The 18,976-nt window shown below is 54.2% G+C and overlaps 2 protein-coding genes across 3 annotated transcripts in view; one reads left to right on the forward strand and one right to left on the reverse strand.

Moving 5' to 3' along the window:
* Positions 1-871: 871 nt before the first annotated feature.
* Positions 872-13,394, forward strand: FOSL1 (FOS like 1, AP-1 transcription factor subunit). 2 transcript variants are annotated; one of them, XM_044448623.1, is made up of 4 exons: positions 872-1,003; positions 8,556-8,804; positions 11,026-11,133; positions 12,285-13,394. In XM_044448623.1, the coding sequence occupies exons 1-4, from the start codon at positions 902-904 to the stop codon at positions 12,771-12,773; spliced, it is 948 nt and encodes a 315-aa protein (XP_044304558.1). In that variant the 5' UTR covers positions 872-901; the 3' UTR covers positions 12,774-13,394. The 2 variants fall into 2 exon arrangements, with proteins under 2 accessions (XP_044304558.1, XP_044304557.1); XM_044448622.1 differs by lacking the exon at positions 872-1,003 and having other exon boundaries at positions 4,199-8,804.
* Positions 13,395-18,330: 4,936 nt separating this feature from the next.
* Positions 18,331-18,976, reverse strand: part of CCDC85B (coiled-coil domain containing 85B) — an 876-nt gene continuing 230 nt past the window's right edge. The window contains exon 2 of the mRNA XM_044448368.1: positions 18,331-18,936. Within this exon, the coding sequence (XP_044304303.1) occupies positions 18,331-18,936 (606 nt within the window). The remainder of the gene's footprint in view (positions 18,937-18,976) is intronic.

The following is an 18,976-nucleotide window of genomic DNA, read 5'->3' on the forward strand; positions in this document are numbered from 1 at the left end:
ACACGAGGATGTGGTTTCTCCGTTTCCGAATTACTACAAGCCCGGAACCACGTCCCTTTGCGTCCCACCCACCTCCAGGTCTTGGAGCGAAACCTCAGCCCCTGAGCCTGCCCTCCTCCTTTTTTAAGCACCCGAAAAAGCCCGAGCCTCGGTTTCAGACATTTTTACCGATCCAGTGCGGAGTGGTGTGCCTCGCAAGAGGAAGAAAGGCCGATGTAAATGTGTTGGAAAGGGATCCCGAGCGTGTGCAGAGTGCCTCTGTTCTCCCACATTGAATAAACCCTCGAGGTTAATAAGGAGAGATTGTCGAAGAAGACGGAGGGTGATGGTATTTATTGTCAATTTAGACAGGTTTGAGCCCCGGTGCTCCTTTCTGAGCCCCACAAAGCGAGTCCTTCGTATCCCCCGAAGACGTTTTCAGGCAAAAAAATGGCTTTTGAAAAGAGAACCCGCTTTTTTTTCAAAAAAAGGGACTCGCACGGCTCAAATCACGCACGTGCGAAACCTGGCCAGAGGGGAATCCTTTTCTAAAGCGGCGAAACAGGAAGAAATCAAGCCATTTAAGGGTATCTACGTCACCCCCTCGTGACTCACGGGTCGGGACGTACCAAGCGCGGCCTCGCGGAGGGGGGCGCGGCGGCTCGGGCCCCTCCACGGCCTCTCCGCGCGGGCCGGCGGGCACGGGGGCCCCTTCCTCGGCCCGGGCGCGGGCTCGCCGTCCCCGCCGGCCCCAGGGGCGGGGGGCCGGGGGCGGGGCTCGCCGCTGAGTGACAGCCTTGTCCTCTCCCCCTCCCCCTCCCCCTCGCGGAGTAACGTGACCCAGGAGTTCCCATTCATAAAAAAGTCAAGGCGGGCGGCCGAGGCTCATTCGGAGCGTGGGAGAATCCGCGGCTGGGTTGAGATGTTCAAGAATTTCGGAGGGGGAAGGCTACCCGCTCCCGGAGCTCCCCGGCCTCCGTTGGAGGACCCGGCATCCGCCTCACGCCCAGGGGCTCAGCAACAGGTAAGGGACCCCGCCTCAGGCACTCTGTACATGCCCTCGCGAGCTCTCTTGCTTGGCGTCGTCGCCCGAACGACCTTAATGCGCGCAGGATGCTCGCTCGCCCGCGCACACGTGTCCTCCAAGGCTGGGGCCTGCTGTTGAACGCGCAAAGAAGCCCTAATTCGGGCCGCCTTTTCTTCCGTTTGAGGCGAGGGAAGATCATTTTTATAAATATTACATGGCCTGGGTTTAAAAATTTGAAAAAGGGGTTCTGACCGAAGGAGCGGGAAAGTCGGTTACTCAGACAGGAGCTGCCTCCAAGGATGGAGGGCTGCCTGTGATGAGGGATGGCAGGAGAAAGAGATTAATAGATCTTTTCCGCATGCAGAGTGCGGGAGGTTGAATGGCTGCCATTAGAATTTCTGTGGAATTCCATAAATCTGTGTTGATATATTCATAACTTTTTAATAGATATTTTCCTATGGTGTTTATGGATCGATACAAACAAGGCAGTTTCTGTCCTGGGGGCTTACAGTTTGAATGTCAGTTTTTAAGAAGATGGCACTAAAAGAAAAAAGGATGAGGAGGGAAAAGGAAAAACACAGGCACTCTGTGTAGGTGTAGCGCCGTGTTTTCTATATATTTATATCTCTTCTGTATCTTATGTGGGTGTTTATAGGATGTTTTACTCTAGATTTCCCCAGCCTGGTGCCCCTGGAAGGTATTAAACCAACATTTCCATCCTACCCAACCAACCCCTGGGGGAGACGGTAGCTCAGCACACACGGAGGTTGTTTCCTTGTCAAGGTTATTTCTCTTAATTATAAATATCCTGATTGTATATGATTTGCACGTATGAGTACACAGTTACTCCACAAGCACAGATGGTCTTTTGGGGGGGGGGGGGGCAAGAGACTGGAGCGGTGCCCCAGCCGCCCAGTAGACCAAAAGACTTGTGATTTTTAAGTCTGGCTTTGCGGAAGGACCATGTTCCCGAGTCGTCTGTCTGGAAAAGGCAAATAGGATTGCGGGGAGGTCAGAGAGATCGCAGGCAGCCAGGACCCCTGGGGGCTTCAGAAGGGGGAAGTTAGGGGGGGGGTTGGTGTGGGGGCGAATTTGGGATAGCCCCGTGGGTTTAGTCCACTTTCAGCTGGAGGGTGCATGCTGGCCCGGAGGAGCCATCTTGGAAGCACATTTTTGCGTTAGGGCCCCCTTGCTCCATGGGAGGCTGTCCCAGAGGAAAAAAGAGGAGGAGGGCAGAGTTAAAAAGCACACTCAGGGGCCACTTTGAGGCGTGTGTGTCTGTCTTTTGTGATGCATGTGTGGCACACGCTTTTGGGAACAATTCTCTGTGCGCCTGACCATTTGCTGTGGTGGCGGGTGGGGTGGGGTGGGGTGGGGGGTTGATAGAGGCTCATTTCCAGATCATCCAGGATACTGGATTGGGGGCGGCTACTTTAGGCTGTTCTTGCTAAATGCCAGAATTTGGGGGTGGGCGGGGGGAGTCCGTAGCGGCTTGGCATTTCTCTTGTGTAACTTTTGTTCTGCCCTTGACTATTCGAAGGTGCCCCATAAGTGTGGGTAATTGGATTTCCATGCCTGCCACTTTCTGGGGATGGGGATGGGGTGAACATAAGACCCCTGTGAGATCAAACTGGGGGTCTTCCTCACTCAGCATGCTGTCCACACAGTGTACCTACAGAAACCCTACCACCCATGCTCCCCAGCAGCAGCCAGCAAGCCTGGAAGCCACGGATAGCTGCATCTTTTGTCCGGTCCCCGTTCAAATAGGTGGGCATCCCTCCATCTTGTGGAAGTGAGTTCCACAGTTTGAAGTCCTTCCTTTTACCTGTCCTGAGTCTCCCCGCAATCCTGGGATGGCCGCATCGCGTCCTAAAATTACAACGGAGGGAGAAAATCTGTTTTCTCCACACCATGCAGGCTGCGCTCACTGGGGACTGTATACTAGGTGTGTGGGGCGAGTTTTCATTAGGGCTCTGTCCTTTTTACCTTCTGCAAGGGAAGTCTAGTCACTGGATCAAAGAGAGGCTCCAGGGCAGGGGAAGATGAGCCCTGCTCATGATTGCAGTTCTTGGCCCAGAAGCGAAGGCTCAACACGTGAGCCAACGTTCTCCTCTCCGCCCCCTCCTCCCGCTCTCGCCTTGATGGAAATACAAGCATCCCAGCCTTTAAGCACGACAGAACTCTTTGGCAGGGGAGGGAAAAGGAACCGGGGGAAGACCAGGTGCCGTGGACTGATAGGACTTGGAAAGTAACCTTTCACTGTGCTCTGTCTTCAGATAGGAGGACTACAGATCCCATCACCCAGAGCAGCGCTGAGTTCAGGCCCATTCCCTACTTAAAATGAGCCTCATGACCTGGAAGGAATCCAAAGAATCGCACAGCATCCTGTTTCCCACAGTGGCTAACCCCTGCGAAGAACCAGCCCTTTCCGTTGCCTGTTTGCTTCCTGGCTTTGTGGGATACACTGCCCTTAAAAATGGAGGCTCTCTTATGCTCCCTGAGGCATTGCCGGACTTCCCATTGTCCCTTAACTTTCCCGTAATTCTCTGAGGCAGCACCTGTGAGCAACACACCTGGTGCCTGTGGAAGCCAGACTGTGGCACAGGGTCACGGGAGTCGTGAACTCCTTGTGCTTCCTGTCCCACCGGTAGCCGAGTGGCGACGGGAGTGCATGGCTGGGGGGGGGGGGTGCACAGCGGCGTCTACAGGCTGAGGCTGAAGAAAGACAGACGTGCCCCTTTTCCAGCCCCGGAGAAAATCAGGTGTAGATTATGATCTTTCTTTCCTGCTTGGGTTTTTTTTTTTTTGGGTGGGGGGGCAGAAAGTATGACTGGACGGGATGTCTGAGCGAGGGTCAAACTGCAGAACGAGGCTTTGGAAAGAGGGATCCGGGCTAAACTGGCGAACACGGCGAGGCGAGCGTGCCGTCACCTCCCGTCTGTGCCTTCGCCCGGTGATGCCTCTGTGAAGCTAGTGGAAAGATGACCTCCCCCCCTCCCGCCGTCCCCCAAATCACATCCACACCTGGGTCGGGTCGCGGGGCCTGGAGCAGGATGGGAGAGTCTGTGCTTTGTGCTGTGTCATCTCGTGCTTTGTCATAACACGGTGACTCATCAGAGCAGGGCGTCAGTCAGCGAGTCACTCACTGCTGCGAGACTCGAGACGGGGAGGGTGGGGCGGCCCTCCCTGCTCTCGCCTCCTGCTTCCAGAGACCAGTTTCCCTGGAAGCCGGGCGGCTTCTGTCATCCTCCTCTTGTGAAACGTACCTGGGAACCACCCTTCCCAGACTCCCCCGAGAGCCTACCTCGCAAGGGCGTTGTTTGCCTACCTTGCAAGGGCGTTGTTTGCCTGCCCCATAACCTCTGCAGCGCATCCCCGTGCCCAAGGAGGGGGCACCGCTCGAGAGCTCGGCCCTCGCGCAGCCGCCCTGCGAGGGAGGCCGTGGCTGGCAGAGGGGTGTGGAGAGAGACGGGTTTTCGGCCAAGCTCGACTCAGGTGTGGGAGCTCACCCTGGACACCACCCTTCGCCGCCTTTCAGATGTGTTGGGTTGCCGTTCCCACAGTCCTCAGGCTGGGGATCATGGGAGTCGTAACCAACTCAAGCAGGCGCACCAGCTTAGATCTTCAAAATCTGCCGTGTCGAGGTTTGGTCGACTGCTGTTTGGGCTGGCAAACTCCCGGGGGGCCCGGGGCACAGTAGCCCTGCAATTCGCCTTGGCAGGAGGCAGAGGGTGGCCACGAAGTCTGAGCCGGGGCTTTATCCAGTCCCGGCTTTGTGGCAGGAGGCCACCCTGCCCTCTGCACCCCGTGGCAGACTTCCTGTGGGCAGAGAAGGTCCCACCCTGAGTCAGACCTGCTGAGGGAGGTATCCTGCCCGGTGAGTCAACAGGCACCTCCTGCCCGTCGGTTGGCACAAGGGGTGCTTGTGTGCCCCAGGCAGACAGTGCCCTGGGAATGGGATGAATTCGGAGCAGGATTTAGGTGAGAAATTAACAGACTGCTTCTGCCTCCCCTGTTGTTTAAACCCGTCCTCAGGATTCCTTCTAGATGTTCATATAGAGGTATAAATTAGCATAAGACGATTGGAATAACTGTGAATTTGTGGCCCTCCTTTTTCCCCTTGCAAAGAACCGCAGGTGCCCAACAGCCCTGCGAGGCAGGCCAGGCCGTGACTGGTCCAGAGTCACTCAGGGGGCTTCGTGGCCGAGGGAGGGCTCAGTTCGTGATTTCCTGGCCGACCGCTTTTGTGACTTTGCTAGACCTCTGTCCAGGCTTGAACCTAATGCCCTGCGTTGCTCTCACCACTACACCTCACTCTCCTCATGGTTTGCTGCTCTGGAATTCCAACTAGCCAAGCATCCCTGGGTGCAGCTAGAAACTTGCATAATGCTGCTATTTATTTCCGTATCCATTTGTAAGGCTCTGACTAAATACAGATCACATCTAGAAAGTTTTGTGGGACGTGACGGTTTGCTCAGCCTTCTAAGTAACAGAGGTTAGCAAAGCAAAGCAATTTCGGTGGAATACCACGCATTAGAAAAGTTTTTATTTGCTGTTCTAGTCTCTTGGAACAGTCCCCGCATTCCAGATGTGTTAGACAACAACTCCCATTATCCCCAGCTATGCTGGCTGTGGGAGGTGGGAGTTGTAGCCCAGCATATTCAGTGGGCACCAGGTCAGAGAGACCGGGGTTCAAATCTGCATGTCCTGAAGCTCATTGGGGTGATCTTTTGTTTAGGGCAGTATCTGAGTCCAGACTCCCTTGCAGGGTTGTCGTAAGAAAAAGCTTAGGGGCAAGCATAATTGTAAAAGAAAAGTAAAAACCTGCCATCCTGATTGGACGCCCCCCACAATTGCCCCATGCCCTCCTCCCGAGCTTGCCCCGGCTGAGTCGGGGGTGCTCGGGTGTCTCGGCCCCTTTCCCCTTCGGAAAGCGGGCCCGGCGTGCCTCAACCAGTCGGCTGGGTCCGTGCCGAGCGGAGCGCCTCGCCCAGGGAGTGGGGCGGTGAACTGACGCCATCGCCCCATGCGGAAGGCCCGGGCGTGGCGCCCGCAGGTGTGCCCGGACGCTGTGGGGCAAGGCAGTGGCTCCCCCAGAACTAGGTCAGCGGGCCTGCGGAGGGCACGAGGTTCACGTGAATCAGCAAGGCTGCTGCCTGTGACCCATTTATTTCTCTGTGGGCCTGAGAATCCCCTGAAGGACGTGCCCGGAGGGCTGCACACCTGGGAGGTGAGGTGAGGTGAGGTGAGGTGAGAGCAGGGCCCCTCCCAGGCCTCTTGGGCCCGGGCAGGAACTCTGAGGCATCTTCCTCTCCCGCTGCAGCCCCTCCGTAACATGGGGCCCGATCCAATGGGCCGTCCTGCGTGAGAAGCGAACGAGGCTTGCCCCTTTGCAGGTGCTGACCGAGTCCAAACTGGCCGGGGAAGGAGAGCTTTGGGGCTGGGGTTGTGCCCTCTGGGGTGGCATCCTATGTCGGTCCTACGCAGGCCCATCGAAATGAATGGAGCAAGTTAGGATTCCGTTCATGTCAGTGGGAATCCACCCACCCGTCATCCTTGCATATCTGTTGAGTCTCCGTTACGGTTCCATGCTACCAATTGCCGAAGCTCTGAGGTAGCCTTCTGTGAGCTGGACTTCAACACCCATCACCCCCAGCCAGTAGGGTCAATGTAAGAATTGTCGGGAGTTGTAGCCTGGAGGGTCCCAAGTGGAGGAGGTTTGGGGAAGCCTGTGCAGGGGTGCTTACAAACCTCACACAGACTTTTTAGTAAGTTTTCTTTGAGGAGCTTTTGTCGGCTGCCATGATCACCTTTGAATTTTGAACTGACCGGCCAAATATGGGAAAGCCGCAAGCAGGTCAGGAACACACTAACTCCCTCCTGCCCGTGCTCCCCAGGAACTGGTGTGCATAGAGTGCCTCTGAGGCAGGATTCATGAGGACTAGCAGCCATGCATCACCTTTTCCTCCAGCAATTTGTCCAGTCCCATTTCCAGATCGGTGGCCATCGTGAAATCTTGGCAAGCATTCCAGGAAGCACCTTCAGTGGGTGAGCGGAGCCAAGACAAAAGGAGCAGGAACAGAATCCAGGGAGATTTTAGCCGAAAGCCCCACCTGCCTTTAACTAAAGCTTTGGCGTGGCATTTTGACTTTTTGGAATGGGAAAGAAACAGCGATGCGATACAGAGCAGCCGGATTTGGGCTCAGAACCAGAAGTTCAACTCAAGTTACACCCGTAAGGATCTTGCCATATTTTTAACGTCTGGCACCGAGGATGCGTCACTCTTGTCTGCCTCGTCAGGGTTTCGGATCAGGGAAAGATGCTTCAGCCGCATGTGTGAATAACCCAGGGCTGCAGGGGTGCCGACGTCCACCTGGGCCTGGCAGGCTCACCTGGGCCCACAGGTGCTCCTCACAGCATCCTTCTGCAAAAACCATATAGCCGAGGTGTGACTGACTGGCTAGGTATCATTTTGAAAAACAGTGAAAACATTTTAAGTCACAGAATGGAGTAATCCCCACCCCCCCGTAAATGTGTTTTATATTAATGCACCAGAAGCCAACTCCTTTTGGTTGCGAATCAGCATTGGGTTCTGATTCCACAAAGCAGAAGCACGTGTGTCATTTGTAATCAGGTTTGGCAACCGGCTTTTGGCCTGTTTATTTTAACGTATTAGTAGCGTAGAAGGAATTGTGAAGTTTGGGCCTGGGCCGAGGGGGAAGAGAATGAAAAAATCTGCTAGCTGCGGTGTTGTTCCAGGATGTCAGCCAGCCAGACCCTCTTCCAAGCTGCTCCATTCCATTCCTCCAATTTCACCTTCCCCCTGCTAGCAAGTCTCAGAGCTTGCTCATTCCTCCTTGGGCCGTTTGGGGTCATTTTCCCTGCTAAAAGCCTTAATTTTTACTTTATTTGGTACTTCTAAAGATACTGGGGCTTTCCAATGCTTGTTGAACGTCTACCCTCTGCATGGATTAGGTCGTTCTGGCAAAATAAGCAGAACTCCAGGCCTCGGTGTTTTATAAGCAAAGAATCACGTTCTCCTGCTGTTGCTGGCATTGGATTTTATTTTATTTATTTATTGTTTGTTTGTTTGTTTTGAGACGCTGTTAAGGATGGGGTAGAAATGCTGTAAATAATAACAACTGGCAATTTTGGCGAGAAGATGCCCTCTGTCGTCTCGCTGCCATTTCACCAGCTCTTCCTCTTCTCCTGGCTGGCTTGGCAGACAGGAAACAAGTCCGGGGGCTTTTACCTGCAAGCCCCTGCAAGTGTTCAGGCATGGCGATGTTTTTGCCCCCCTGCACATTTCCTTTGAATGCATTTTCATATATCTCACGCATTTAAAGAAAGAAGCATCAAAGGGGAACCGGGTCACCTCCTCTGCTGCCTCCCCCACACTACCCTGGAGCATGTGCAGAGTGCTTTCTCCCTCCCCGGCCAGATTCTGTGCCACATCGGTGGCTTCGGAGCAGTGCCAACTCCCGTGCGTGTCTCCTCGGGAAGCAGGGAAATCTCTCTCTCTCTCTCATGTTCCCCTCCTTCTCCACAGAAATACCCCTCCGACCCGGGGGCCGGAAGCAGCAGCTCCCGTTCCAGCGGCTTCATTCCCAACCTCAACACCATCACCAGCAGCCACAACCTCCAGTGGATGGTCCAGCCCACAATCATGGGCACTTCACCGGGCCTCCCCCCGTACCCGCGTCCCTACCGCTGCCCGCATTTCGCTGCCGGAATGCGGCCGGGCGTGATCCGCACCACGGGCCCGATCCTCACCCCTCGGCGGCGCCATTCAGAGCACGTGAGTAGTCGGAGGCTCCGGCTGTGCAAGGTCCATGCGATGTTTCCGTACGTTTCGTGCGGCCCCAGCCACTTCCCCTGGTCGCCCGTCACTTATTTTTCCTATATTTTATTAGGCTTCCATGCTGCCCAGGAGCGGGAGCAGTTGGAGTCTATACAGCAATTACAACCATGAAATTTAACAGGAAATTATTTATTTATTTATTTATTTATTAAAACATTTCTATGCCGCCCCTTGCCGAAGCCTCGGGGCGGCTTACAACACAATAAAATACAGAAATAACAATATAAAATTAAAATTAACAACATAAAATAAATAAACAATATAATATGCAATGAACGTTTAAAATAACCATGTCAAAGAGAAGTAAAGGCCAAAGTCGAGCCTCACAGCAATGCCAAAATACAGTAACAGGTTTAAAACAGACTTAAAACTCCTGGGAAATAGGAAGGACTCCAGGTGGTCTGTGGGAACCTGACAAACTTCTCTGGGACGCCTCGTCGTACAACTGGGAGAAGATCCTTTTCTTACTCGTGGCCCACCTCCCTTCCTCTGACGGGGGCTTTCAGAGAAGGACCACGGAGGACGATCTTACGGTCTGGGCAGGTATATATAGGAGAAGAAACCATTTGGGGATTTCTGGACATTTGGGCAGCTTTTTCCCTGCTCTGGAAGACTGAAACACCTCTCCTAAGGACAGTTCCTGGCAGGCTGGAGTTTTGCGTGGCAATTCTCTTGGGAATGGGGTGCCACCCCTTCTCTTTTGTCCCGGCCTGTCCCAAAGCTCTGAAATGGCATTCACTTCTTCACCAAATACGAGCCGAAAAACATTCCATGCCCAATACGCGAGATAATTGCTTGTGAGGGTTGCCAAGTTGCCATCTGGCCTGTGTCATCCTGCTAGAGGAGCAAAAACACGCAAAATAACAAAATTCAAAACAGACGTGCTTCACCAGGCAAGACACACGCACGAGGGCCCTGGGGCACGTCCGAATTCGTAAGCGCTACCTCTTTAGGGTTAACACGTTCTGGATCCGTCTGTGAGATGGGACTTCTCAGCTGCGTCTGGTGCACACCGTAGGCACAACCTCAGAGGGATCCCTTTGGATGCCAGAGAAAAGATTTGTCTTTCTGCCTGTTCAAGACACAGGCAACTAGCAGCTGAAAGGAAGCAGACCCCAGTCTTCTTGCTTCACCAGTAGGATCCATCCCAGTAGGATGCATCCCGCGAGATGAGGATGCTGAGTTTCCTGGCCACTGGTGCCCTCTTGCGCCCAACAGCAGCTCTGCAGCTGGCTTTTCCTGCAACACCGACCAGCTACCCTAAAAACTCCTGCTAAAAATATAGCTATTATTTTTATTCGATTGCATTTCTTAGTCACCTTTAAAAAAGATCCGAGAAGACTTCCAGAATTCCAGCCTCCAGCCACTGCTGTTGCGATGAGCCGGCCTCTCCAGCTTATGGTGACCCTGTGAACAGAAACCCTCCAGAAGGACCTCTGTCTGAGATGCGTGCAAGCATGGCTAAGCCTTGTGAAGACCCAATACATAGATGGCCCTGGCTGTACCTCCCTGTCCGTCGCTGCCAAGAACGTGCGAACTAGAGGCCTGCAACTTGGCAAGCTCGTTAAGGGGACTTTAGTGGCCTGCTCCTCAGGGTGGTTTTCTTCCAAAGCACACTAATTGATTTTAATTATTTTAAATGTCTCTGTGTGAGCTGAAGCCTGCCGTAGTCTCTTCAGCCACAACTAGCACACAACTCGGCTGTCAGTAGTTCGAAGCTCGGGGAGTTTAGTAGTGCCCAAGGAGCCTTCCCCCTTCCTGCTGCCATGTGGCATCCCCTGAATAACGGAGCACACAGGTCTGCCTCGGGGTGCTCTGGGGATGATGGGCGTGGCTTCACTCGACTAGGGCCGGAGCAGAGCCCCCCAGTATCAAATAAAGTCTCCCCCCAGTCCTTGAGAAGCTGGGCCAGGTCGCTTGAAATGCATCATACCTAGACATGCGTAGGATGACAGGGTATTTATAAGCTTGAAGCACTCTGTATATGCCCAGAGGCACCTTCCAAGGCGGTGGGTGGGTGGGGAGGCACATTCGGCCTTGCACTTCCAAGATCCCAGATTCCCCCTCGGGGAGTACAAGCTGTGGAAAGGCAAAAAGGAAAAGAACCCAGCTCTGTCAGCCTCTCGCTGGATTTGTGACTCTCGTCTCCCTTCTGCAGCTGACGCCCGAAGAAGAGGAGCGACGCCGGTTACGTCGGGAGAGGAACAAACTGGCAGCCGCCAAATGCCGGAACCGCCGGAAAGAATTAACAGACACTCTGCAAGCCGTGAGTTTGCCTCTGGGAACGACAGTTGTATCTGAGGGTCTGGGGAAGGGAATGTGGAACCGGCTTGTTTCTGTTGATTGCCTCGTGTGATCTTGTATGACTATTAGAGGTTGACACCAAGTAGAGGATTCGATTTAGACCTCAATTCAGACATGGCCCGATTCAGAAGCCCCCTGATTCGATGCAGGAAACCCACATCTTCATGCACACGTCTTTGAAAATCTACAAATGCCCTGTTTTTTCCTGTTTGTCAGAACTGAATAACATTTGCTGGCACAAGCCCCTTAGGGGATTATACTTGCCACGTTTCATACTAAGGCCTAGGAGGGCCGAGATCTTAAAATATCCATTCTTATTTTTTAAGTTATTTTTTGCTGATCACATTAGTATTATGTAGCTGAACTGGGTGGAATTGGAAGGTTCATTGCCCCTTCCAAGAGCAGCGTACCCAGCAAGTTTCAGTTTTGTGCGAAAGCAGCCCTTACCGTTTGGGGCTCCTGCACTCCCTCCCCCCAAATTGTGTCATTTTTGTGTCATTAGTGGGGGGCGGGGAGTTGTTTGGAAAACAACAGAGATGCGGCCCTAGGTTAAAAGCCTACAAACTTTCCGAAGGATAGGTGCCAGGGCAGAGCGTTACGATGAAGTAAAGGAGCTGAAGGTGGCAATTTTCTTTTGCCTGCTCAGTTGGTATCCATGCCACAAAAAGTGGCAGGACCGGGGTGTGTGTTTCCAGGAGGTTCCCAGTGGGAGGAAGGACTTGAACAACCAGCGTTGTCCAAGCGAGCGCTCCGTGCTGCTTTCCCAGGCCCTGCAGGCTCCCCCAAACCTCTTTTAACGCTCCTCCTTCCTGGGACAAGGGACCCAGCGAAAAGCCACAAAATGCACCAGTTCTTCAACTACGCTTCACCCTCCCCAAAGGCACCGAGATTGCAGCATGCCAGTAAAACCAGACGCTGGGGTTGAAGGCAAGAGTGGCCGGCTGCACCCATCTCTTTGCCCAGCCCGGTGTTTCTTCAGGTGGAGAACTTGGGGAGAAATGTGTCAGGTTTTGGGGGCGGCACTCTGTCCCTGCTCCTCTCCAACTCTTCAAGAGTGCCCAGACTCCAATCCTTCCGATGCTGATCCAAATCATGTGCCTTTTTACTCCCAAGGAGACAGATGAACTGGAGGCCGAGCAGTCCGGGCTTCGGAAGGAGATCGCCGAGTTGCAGAAGCAGAAGGAACGCCTGGAACTTGTCCTGGAGGCCCATCGTCCGGTCTGCAAAGTCCCAGGGGAGTCCTCGGGCGAAGAGGACAAGGCCCGGGGCCACCCGGAAGCTTCCGACCAGCCTCCCGTGAAGCGGGAGTCCCCGCCGGGGCCCAGCATCTCCCGCCGGGCTGCCCCGGTGCCCCCGAGCATCACCTTGCCCCCCAGCGAGACGCTGGAGCCCGAAGCTTTGCACACCCCAACGCTGATGTCCACACCCTCGCTCACCCCCTTCACTCCGAGCCTGGTCTTCACTTATCCCACGCCGGGAGACCCCGACATGCCAGCCGGATCCAGCTTCGCGTCCGAGCCCTGCTCCTCTGCCCACAGACGCAGCAGCAGCGGCGACCACTCCTCCGATTCGCTCAGCTCCCCGACTCTGCTGGCCCTCTGAGGACCTCGAGCAGGACGTATGTCTTTTCGGCCTAGAACATTTTTCCTCAAGGTGGCTGGCTTCTCGCCCTTTCTGCTGTTCCAACACCCCTCTGGCCACGCAGATTTTTGGGGGCCTCACTTTCCTTGCCACCCAGCACAGACTTGTAGGTCTCTAACTCTTGCATGTTAATGCTAGAGACAAGCTGCTAGTCCTCAGGAATGACCAGAAAATCCTTCTGCTTTGAGGAAGCATGTCCTTATTCCAAAGCACCAGGACTCTGACCCTTATCCGTGCTTTACACTTTAAAACCCCCGAAACGTACTCCTGTTATTTTTAAAATTCCATTTACTTCATATACTTTTCTTCTCAAAGCAGCACTGTACTGTTATCAAAATTTGCATTCTCTTTCACACTAGGCACAAGAGTTGGGGACAAAATTGCCCCCACTTTCACTGTTTGGACTGATCGCATCACCCAGAAATTATCTATAGCCTCCTGGATGAGGTGGGATAGCTGTTTATTTCTCCCACTGATGGAGCTGGTTGAACATAGTTTATATTGTTGTTATTACCATAAATGTTTCCCCCTCTCCTTCTTTATTTCTTGTGGAAATAATTGCATTAAAGATTACCATCAGCATCAGAGTCCTCTTTTCCTGCCCTTTTTACGAGGTGGCTCTTCTAATATCCAAGTCCATGCAAAAAAAAAAAGAGTGAAACTTAAAGATGCTGAAAGTGGCAAAAATCTCAGGGTATGGGAAAAATTGAAGGCTGCAAACTCCAACTTCAAGAGTCAAAGAACTTCCATCCATGACTGGATCTAAACCAGAGTGCAGAACCTCTTTTCCGTGACAGCCAAATTCTAACGGGAATCGTTCCAGGAAGGGGAGATGGCCAAGGCAAAAGGGGGGCGAGCGAAAACCCCACCCACTGCTGCCTGCTCAGAGCTTGTCCCGTCTGGGACGAGAATCATTCCAATCTTTGAGGATGGGCAAAGCTGTGGAAGCTGGAGGCCTGCTCGTTAACAACCAGGAATGGAGAAACGCTCCACCGTCTACTGCAAAGTTCCCGGCCATTCCGGGGCCAACGCTGGCAGCTAACGGCTTTCCAGAGTTTCCCCCTGGGGTCCTTTGGACGCCCACCGTTGCTTCCAGGGATTAAAAGCGGGACCACCTGCGTGCACTGCCTGTGCAGTCTCGCTTACGGGAGCAAGGAGCAAAATCCAGCAATCCTGAGTCACCGCTGGAGGATGAACGCTCTCGCTCGTTCCGTTCCCAGCAGTGCTAGGAATGCCGGAGTTTATCCAGCCTCCCTCCGTCGTCCCCCCAGCTCTGCCTGGGGAAAATCCAGCTCCAGAAAGGCAGGGCAGAGCTCATATCCGGGGATTGTTGACGTTGGCTCCCTGTTATCAGCATCGGAGTCCGGACACCTGTTTCCTGGCCCCGAGACCTTTTGTCTCCCGCTCCACTCGCAGTGGTGTGGGCTGCGAGATGACCGGAGCAAGAGGGGGCACCCCGAGCGAGCGCTCGGCTAGCGCTTGTGCCGCGGCGAATCAGGCCCGGCCACGTCCGCCTGGGAAGGCACTTGCAGGCTTGAGTGCCCAAGCACGGCCGCAGCTTCAGCGGCACCCGAGCGGCAGGGCTGGCTTATTTTATTTATTTGTTTATTTATTAAAACATTTTTATGCCGCCCCATTCGCCGAAGCCTCGGGGCGGCTTACAACACTAGATAAAACAATAAGTTAAAATATCCATATAAAATGATCATAATTTAAAACACACATTATAAAACACACTTCAGGGGAAACGTCCAGGCCCCGGGGATGGGGATGGTTGGGACAGACGGGACTGAATGAGCCGAGCCAAGCAGTGGAAGACAGAATCCTAGAATGGCAGAGCTGAAAGGGGCCATGAAGGCCATCAGGTCCACCCCCTGCTGTCGCAGGACACCACGTCACACCGTCCCACTCAGAGGGCTGCCCAGTTCCTTTTTGGATGATTTCAAAACCTTCGCTCAAGCCATGGGGCTGATCCGAGTGTTCGTAACCCCAAAGAAGGAATGACTGGAAAACCAGGTCTTGATGCCGCATCTTTCCTTCTGGAACCAGTGGGAAAGATTTTAATTCTTTTAATTAATTTTAAAATTAATTTAATTCCCCCTTTAATTCTCCTGAACCCCACAGCGAAAGGTGGACACTTTGTTAATTGTGTGGCAGGGCACAGAGAAAAACCAAGTTCCTCACTCTTAGGATAAAAGTGCATGGTCCCGATTTGAATCAGAACGACCGTAAATGCACGGGGTGGGGGGTGTTCAACCTTTCCCCTATCCTACAATCCCCCACCCCAATCCCTTTAGGCACATGTAAAGGGGAAAAAGCCATCTTAGTGCAAACTGGAACTTTTTAAACTCACTGCATGGGGTGGAGAATTTGGGAGAAAAATAACGGGGTGTGTGAGAAGTTGAATCCTCTCCCAGTGGTCCTGATCCTGATCCAGACTGGGGTTCTTCGCAACAGGAAGAGAGAGCTCCAGAGGAAAGCATCCGATTCGGCCACCAGCCAGGAAGGAGGTATAAAAGGACACGAGCGAGTCGGTTTTGCAGCCCCCGTTTTATTTGCCGAGACAGTTCAGCAACCGTCGATTTTGCTGGTCGCGGCGCCGCCAGGTTCAGTGGAGCAGGGCCACGCGTGGAAGGCGATGATCTTCCACGGGATTCTTGTGGGACTCCGAGTCCACCGCAAGCGACGCCACTGCCAGGAGCTTCATCTTTCTAAGCCGCTTAATTTGTGGACGAGCCCAAAACTGGGGACAGCCCTTGACCAGGCAAAAATGCATCCAGCCCCTATTTCTCCATTTTCCGGTTTCTCCACCCCACAGTAGCTGGCCTTTGATTGACCCCAGAATATTGAGATTATGTTTAGCATGGAAGGAAGGAAGGAAGGAAGGATGGACTATGGTACCCATTTCTTTCATTTCCCTGAAATGGCAGCTGGGACACGATGCAAGGGTACAGAATTCACCCCTGACTTCATCCGTCAAATATCTCCTCACTTCCACTATTTTTTGTAGGGTTCTTAGAAATGGTTTTTCTTTGGTCCTTGAAAACCAGAAGGAATTCTTCCAACCCCGCCCCCTCCTGAAAAGCGGGGCGTAAGCAAAGAACAACCAAAAAGCTGCATCATTTCAGAGTTGGACGAAGTGCTGCATTGCCCCTGAGCATGCGCAAAGTATCCTCACACTGCACAATGGCTGGCTGGCTTGGTTTCTAGGCAGCCTTCCTTCTGGAAACCGAGTACTAAAATGTACTGCCAAGAGGGTTTTTTAATTAATCTTTCGGACTGGAAACAGCCACTGCGGGGAAATGTTGGAGGCTGGCTGGCAATTTCAGCATTTAATGGAAACAAAAAGTCCTCCCACTCCAAGAGAATTCATTTCAGCCCAAGGACTAAATTCAATTTAGGGCGAGCTCTTGGGGGAACATCCCTACGAAGGGGAGGGGGCAAAGGTCAGAGGGATGCGGCCAAATTTAAAACACACACAACCATCTATTTTAGCAATACCATTCCTTTTGCTCATAATGATTTCTTGCAAATGCACGCCAACCTTTCAGGAGGGGAGGGAATGCCAAAAGCTGACCCCCCCACCATCCCTAAATAATTGGTGATTGGAGAAAGCGGCTTTGTCGCCTGATGCGGCCTCCCCCCGCCCCGCTTTCCCAAAGCCATGCATTCCGACCGTCCGAAGACACGGAACAAACACCTCCCCAGAAGCAATAGCTTTTTAAAACATTTATTAGCATCCTGAGGAAACAGAAAGACACTTCACTGCGTGAGCTGGAGGCCTTCCTGTTACAGAGCCGCATCACCACAGCACACGCCGATTCCCAGTCAAGTTCAGAGGATGTCCCCTTCCCGTGACACACATTTTGGCTACATCCTGGAAGGGGGAGGTCAGGATCCTTGAGAAGGGGAGGGGGGAGATGCTGTTTTCCAGGCCTCAATATCCTGCTATCCAAGGATGATTTCTTTTCTTTTTTTAAAGAAAAACAAAGCACAGAGCGGATGGGTTTTGCTTCCCGGCATCTCTCTCTGTGGGTGACAGAAGCTTGCTGTTTTCACCAGCCGCAAGCATCCTGTGGGTGACCGAAGCTTGCTGTTTTCACCAGCCACCCTCTCTCCAGCAAATGGCCTTGTTCCAGCTCTCCGTAGGACCAATGCTGCAGCGGGGAAAGGAAACCTTGCCCGACACGCCGGCTGGATCAGTTCTAACACACATCCGCCAACACAGCACATGTTTCAGGAGGAGGGGTGTTCCCAAGACTGCTGCCCTGGAACCATTTTGGTCCAAACCAACACTCCCAGCTATTGCTGATCAAAAGTACATGGCAGCGGAACAATTTGTTCCTGCCCTATCATGCGACATCCGATTTCCCGTTTATTCCCCAGGCAGGAGAAGGATATCAAAAAAAAGGACCACTTTATATAACCAAATGGTCGCGGCTTCAGTCCCACCTTCTGAAAATCCTCCAAGTAACGGTATTTTAATATGGACGTTCTCAAAATACTTTGAAGAGTGGCTGTCTTCTTGCTCCTTCCAAGCACTGCTTAGCCCATTCTGTGAGCTGCCGAGGGGGGATGCTGGGGGTTGTAGTCCGACTCGCAAGCAGGACCGTAGGTTGCCTGAGGCTGACCCGTGTGTGGCATTTAAAATTGAAATGCGCCCTCTCCCTCAAGCAGAAAATGGAGAGAGGAAAAGAAGGGTGAAATTGGCAAGATCTTTCTGGGTGGGCCAAAACGCTTTCTTGCACACTCCAGCCAAATTCACACCTTGCAAAAGCATTTGCTGGGAAACTCCCACCTCGCCCAGCCACTTCCAAGCGGCCAAAATCAACGCTCTGCACTGCAGGAGGTGAGATTTTCTGTATTGGGGGGGGGGTACCCCATCCTTGATTCCCCAACTCTGGCACAGCGTATGACACATTCTTTTTAAGCAGTGCAAGTCCGGCTGTACAGAAGAAGAGCCCTGTGCAATCCAGAAGTTTGCTACAACCTTCACACCTAGTCCAGAAGTGCTAGAAGTGTAAAAATAATGCTTCTGTTGGCTCAGACTGGTTTCATAGGGATGGGAGATTTGTGGTGCACTCAAGCTGCTTCAGCCCGGCTTGTTTTCATCCGGAGAGTTGGAGAAAAACATCCCGGCCACCCCTGGTCCAGGGCCACTCGCCCGATTTCTGCAGGAGCATGCTGGTGTGGGGGGGGGGGCACTTCCACGGTGCTGCCATCAGAAACTGTGGGCAAGGTCCGAGAGCAACTGCTTCCCACCATGGATTACGGGTCCCCCAGCTGAGCGAGAAGCGTTCTGTGCGATCCAGAGGCTTACCCGGTGATTCGCCAGAGCGCCAATGCAGCTGGGCTGACCACACACAAGCAAAAACGAAAGAAATCCTGATGCTTCGGGGGTGGGGGCCCCGTTCTCCCGCCCCACAGCGGCGCGGGGCCCCGGGGACGCGGCGGGGAGGGCTCCCCGTCCAGCAGCGGGGCCGGGCGGGCGCGGACGATCCCGGGCGCGCCGCGGCCGTCAGTCGTCGGGGGAGCAGGCCGGGTGCAGCTGGTCGGGGCTGCCCACGCTGCCGGTGCTGGAGCTGCCGTCGCCCAGGTCGCGGGGCCCGCAGGGCAGGCCGAGCTCCGAGGAGCCGCCGCCGGGGCCGGGGCTGGGGCTGGGGCTGGCGTCGGGGCGCGCCGAGGCGGCGGCGGCGGCCGCGGCGGCCGCGCACTCCTCCTCGAGCGCCAGGCAGAGCTCCTTGAGCTCCAGGTTGTCCTTGGCCAGGCGCTCCTGCAGCCCCTCGAGGCCGGCCAGCTTGCGCAGGCAGGCGGCCACCTCGTCGCGCAGCACCTGCGCCGCGTGGTGCCCGAAGAGCTGCCAGTGGCGCGCCAGCCGCTTGGCCTTCAGCCGGTCCTCGTCCAGGAAGCAGCACAGGTCGCGCAGCTCGCGGTTCTCGGCCTGCAGCCGCCCGTTGACGGCCTTCAGCTCGCGGATCTCGCGGAGGTGCTCCTGCAGCTGCCGGTTGACGCCCTGGATGAGGCGGCCGCGCTGCACCAGCGCCGCCAGCTTCTCGGCCTCCTCGTGGCGCAGGCGGCGCACCAGCTCCTCCTTGCTGCAGCCGCCCAGCTCGGCGTCGCCCGGCTCGGCCGCGGCGGGCGCGGCGGGCGGCGCAGGCGGCGGC

Source organism: Varanus komodoensis, unplaced genomic scaffold, assembly GCF_004798865.1.
Source record: "Varanus komodoensis strain SLA01 unplaced genomic scaffold, ASM479886v1 scaffold55, whole genome shotgun sequence".
Classification (NCBI taxonomy): domain Eukaryota; kingdom Metazoa; phylum Chordata; class Lepidosauria; order Squamata; family Varanidae; genus Varanus; species Varanus komodoensis.

What these genes read in the sequence shown, in the direction of transcription:
- FOSL1 (XM_044448622.1), top strand. Translation starts at nt 8,322, where the DNA reads ATGCATTTTCATATATCTCACGCATTTAAAGAAAGAAGCATCAAAGGG. An exon ending in GGCGGCGCCATTCAGAGCAC is followed by an intron (nt 8,805 to 11,025) that starts GTGAGTAGTCGG and finishes TCCCTTCTGCAG; the next exon opens with CTGACGCCCGAAGAAGAGGA. An exon ending in TAACAGACACTCTGCAAGCC is followed by an intron (nt 11,134 to 12,284) that starts GTGAGTTTGCCT and finishes TTTACTCCCAAG; the next exon opens with GAGACAGATGAACTGGAGGC.